This window comes from Antrostomus carolinensis, unplaced genomic scaffold (assembly GCF_000700745.2).
Source record: "Antrostomus carolinensis isolate BGI_N321 unplaced genomic scaffold, ASM70074v2 scaffold38694, whole genome shotgun sequence".
Lineage (NCBI taxonomy): Eukaryota > Metazoa > Chordata > Aves > Caprimulgiformes > Caprimulgidae > Antrostomus > Antrostomus carolinensis.
The window spans coordinates 632-2051 of NW_010312074.1; the positions used below are offsets into that span (position 1 = coordinate 632).

At 57.7% G+C, this 1420-nt stretch overlaps 1 protein-coding gene across 1 annotated transcript in view; it reads right to left on the reverse strand.

Annotated features, from left to right (window-relative positions):
• Positions 1 to 480, reverse strand: part of LOC104524148 (MYCL proto-oncogene, bHLH transcription factor) — a gene marked incomplete at its 5' end in the record, with an annotated part of 579 nt that extends 99 nt beyond the window's left edge. The window contains 1 exon segment of the mRNA XM_010166929.1: positions 1 to 480. This exon segment is cut by the window's left edge and continues 17 nt beyond it. Within this exon segment, the coding sequence (XP_010165231.1) occupies positions 1 to 480 (480 nt within the window).
• Between the last annotated feature and the right edge of the window lie 940 nt (positions 481 to 1420).

The window sequence follows — 1420 nt, forward strand, 5'->3', positions numbered from 1 at the left end:
CAGCACTGATGAGTGACTGCAGGTACTCGGAGGATTTGCTCAGGATCACCACTTTGGGTGTCTTGGGGCAGCTGGCGAGCCCGGGCACTTGGTCCCGCAGGGCCAGGAACCGCGAGCGCAGGTCATTGCGCCGCTTGCGCTCCAGGTAATTGTGGTTTTTCCTCTTGGCCACGTCCTCGCTGTCAGAGCCAGGGCTGCTGCCGGCTTTGGGCAAGCCAGGCTCAGGCAGCACGATGGCAGGGGCCAGCTCTGGCTCTGTGGTGCTTGGTGGCTCGTCCTCGTCCTGCTGGGGTGGCTCTGTCTGGGGACAGGCGTCCGGTGGCGAGCGGGCAGCATAGTTGTGCTGCTGCTGGTGGACGGAGATGTGGAAGCGTTTCATGCAGGGGTCCAAGGGGTCTGCACGCAGCGTGATGGTGACAGGCTTCCTCAGGCTGAGCGATTGTCTCTTCTCCACCGTCACCACGTCGATTTCTTCACCTTCTGCTCAAAATAGACACAGAAAAAAGAAAAAGATTCCCATCAGCTGGGAGCCCTGGTCACCCCTTGTCACCCTGCCAGGGCTCCCTGCACGATGCCCCCACAGCCACCCCACAAAAGTTTTGTGGTGTGCTGCAAAGCCACTCTGTGACCTCCAGAAAGGACAATGTGATTTAAATACTCTCCCAGTACCACTGGAAGGAGATTTTTCTCCAAGTTTGTGTGTCTGGACCCCCAGGATTGGGATGTGGCTTTACTTCTACCTCACTTCAGCACCAGGAGCAACATGTGTCCAGGACAAAGGATCATCAGGCAAGAAACACCTGAGGGGGACATGAGGAGCAGGATGCTGGGGGCCTGGGACAGCCTAACTCCAAAGTTCATCCCAGTCGGGTGCTTTCATGGCCCATTGGAATTGTAAATGAGGGACCCGGGGGCAGAGCTGCCCTTTGTTCCCTTTGGCTCCAGCTTCCCACTTCGGTGACTTGTTACTTTTCACAAGTGATAAATCCCATTCAGCCCAGGCTTCCTGGGGACAGAGGGGACAATCCCCCACAGGGCAGGGGGGGAGGGAGAGGTGAAGGGGTCCCTGCAATGGGCTCAGTGAACCTCAAAGGCATCCCAAGCCCAGGGGTCTGCAAGGGGAGGTTGAGCTGTGAACAGCAAGACCCAAATAAAGCATAGCTGGACCCAAAGCACCCTGCCTGCTGTCACTGCAGCTCATCCCACCCCAGCAAAGCCCAGTGGCACCAAGCTGGCCCCTGGGGACAGCAGGGTGACCTGGCTCCACACAGGCCTGGGATCTCTTACTTTAGGGACACGCTTTCAACTTTTTTCTTCGGCTTTGGGGGAAAACACAGCCACTCACTGAGGTCACGCAAGATGCTCAAACCCCCACCAGCATCTTGGGCAGAAGCTTGGTCCCCATCTCTCCTGTGCCAGG